The sequence below is a fragment of the Condylura cristata genome, unplaced genomic scaffold (genome assembly GCF_000260355.1).
Source record: "Condylura cristata isolate star-nosed mole 26May11 unplaced genomic scaffold, ConCri1.0 scaffold00003, whole genome shotgun sequence".
Taxonomy (NCBI): Eukaryota; Metazoa; Chordata; class Mammalia; order Eulipotyphla; family Talpidae; genus Condylura; species Condylura cristata.
Genome location: NW_004567104.1, coordinates 19,921,320 through 19,923,724, shown reverse-complemented (window position 1 = coordinate 19,923,724; position 2,405 = coordinate 19,921,320). Strand labels below are relative to the sequence as shown.

At 43.1% G+C, this 2,405-nt stretch overlaps 1 protein-coding gene across 1 annotated transcript in view; it reads left to right on the top strand.

The window, feature by feature from the left end:
- The window catches only part of PARL (presenilin associated, rhomboid-like), a 30,339-nt gene that overhangs the window by 23,511 nt on the left and 4,423 nt on the right, over nucleotides 1-2,405 (top strand). Inside the window, exons 8-9 of the mRNA XM_004675021.2 lie at nucleotides 1,440-1,541; nucleotides 1,673-1,770. Coding sequence (XP_004675078.1) covers nucleotides 1,440-1,541; nucleotides 1,673-1,770 — 200 coding nt within the window. The remainder of the gene's footprint in view (nucleotides 1-1,439; nucleotides 1,542-1,672; nucleotides 1,771-2,405) is intronic.

Sequence of the window (2,405 nt, the reverse complement as noted above, 5' to 3'; positions counted from 1 at the left end):
CATTTGGGCTGCTTCCATGTTTTTCCAATTGTAAATAAAGCAGCAATAAACACCACCATGTTTTGTTTTGTTTGTTTGTTTTTTGCATTTAATTGTCTTGCCTTTTTAATACTTTGATACTTTTAATACTGTGATACTTTTGAAAAATAGTGGAAAGATACTATATATACTGTCCTCATGGCAGTTTTATTATTTCTAATAGGGGACTAAGATTTGTCTCCACTAAAGCTCTGGTAGAAGAGAAAGTTAAAGCGCTTCCCTCCCTTTGCTTTTTCCCTGGTCTCCAGCCACACTCAGCCTCTGCATTCTTCCAACTTACTATCCTTGTGACCTTCAGGCTTAGTTCAAGCTATTTTTCTGTCTCCACCTTCCATTTCTCCGTTAACTGGCCCATACCCAGTAACCCTTCCGTGCAATGCTGGTGTCACTAACCCTGGGTTGACATTCCATGTATGCCATAGCATGTTGACATTCCATGTACGCCATAGCATGTTGACATTCCATGTATCGCCATAGCATGTTGTGCTTCACCACCATTGCTGGCATGTTTTGTCGTTGCTTATTTGTATATTTTCTCTGGTACCCTGTAAGCTCCATTAAGGCAGAGGTTGTTGGTTCTGTGCCTTCTGTAGCCCTAACATAAAGCATAGTGCCTGCCTAGCACATGGTAGAACTCAGTATTTGAATGAATGACTATCATGAGATTAAACGTGAACCAGAGATTATGATCCATTTTGTCAAATTTTCCAGAAATTGGAAGCATGTCTATCATTAAAAGAGTTTAGTCTGATTAGCATAACTCATCCGGAAGATAGTTCAAGCCATTATACATTTACAAAGATTGTGCAACTTAGAAATAAGCATGTAAGAAAAAACAAAGTATCTGTAAGCAAGTATTTTCAACTATGTTAGGAAATACTTCACTTGTAGATCATAAGTTGTGGGGTTTAGATTTTTATTCTCTAATAAATAGTGGTGAGGCCAAGAGCAGACAGGTACACATGTATCTCTGGGAGGAGTCTGTGATGGCACATTATCAGTCCTTGGGAGAAACAGCACACACTTTCTGGAAGCAGAACATTTACTCAAAAGTATTAAGGAAAACATTTAATTATTTGGGAAGTAGGATGTGAACTTCACATAATTTTTTAAAGATAAAACATTAAGTTCATTAAGCACTCACACTCAGGTGGCTGTACTTCTTAGGCCAGTGATGAAATCCTTCCAGATGATGTCCACAGACTGGGAGCCTCTGTGCCTGATTGATATATTGTATGTTAGTAGCCCAGAGTTTTAATGCTCTGTGCTTACCTAGAAATTTGTGGCGCACAGCTTTCTGACTAAAGTACTGCTATTTTCTACATTGTAATTACTAAGCAGTTGCATGCTGAGGTTTTCACATTGCCCTCCCTCCCCCCCCCTCCCGTGTTCACTTGCAGTCAGGCGCGATCATGACCGTCCTTGCAGCTGTCTGCACTAAGATCCCAGATGGGAGGCTCGCCATCATCTTCCTTCCAATGTTCACATTCACGGCAGGGAATGTGAGTAGTATGAAATGCTGGGGACAGTGGTGATGTTTTTGTATTGACTGAATTCTTGCCCTTAAATTAGAAATATCAGTGCTAGAGAATTCAAAGTTGTACCAGTTTTGTTCTCTTTTGCTGGCTTTCAGGCCCTAAAAGCCATTATTGCCATGGATACAGCAGGAATGATCCTAGGATGGAAATTTTTTGATCATGCAGCGCATCTCGGGGGAGCTCTCTTTGGAATGTAAGTTTGAATATAATCGATTGCTAAACTGCTTTCTGGGGTCATCGTGCCTTTTCCCCAAGGAAGTTAGTTAGCTCTGTGGTGGAAGCAGAAACAGATGGAGTTGAGAGGGGGAGGAAACCTTAGCATGGTTTCTTCAGGCTTTGCCCAGTTTCCCCATGTGAAGATGTCAGCCCTGCCCCTGTTTCGGTCATTTGTACGGAGAGACCAGATCTAACCTCAGGCGACCCCAGTACCTGATCTGACCGGGTTCCTAGCCCCTCTTAGAGGTGGTGCCCAGCCCCCCAATCTATGCTGTCCCTCCTTTCTGTCTTTTCTGCCCTCCTTGCCCCTCCCCAGCCCCCCTCCCCTGCTATCCCGCTGACCTGCATCTCACCAGGCAGAGACACCAGGTGGGTGGGGCTGTTCCCTGCACATAGTGAGTGCGCGCAGTGAGTATGCATCTTTGCTGTGGGACTGGAAGGTGGCCAGCAACCAGCAGGGACCACTTCCCAAACATCTGTTACACGCCACGCAGCCAACGATCTTATGTTATACTATCATCACCTCTAATTGCTAATAGGAAATAGGTTCTGAAGTGTTCTTTCCCAGCTCAAATAGCTCTTAAATAGCAGAACAGAGTTTTTTTTTTTTTT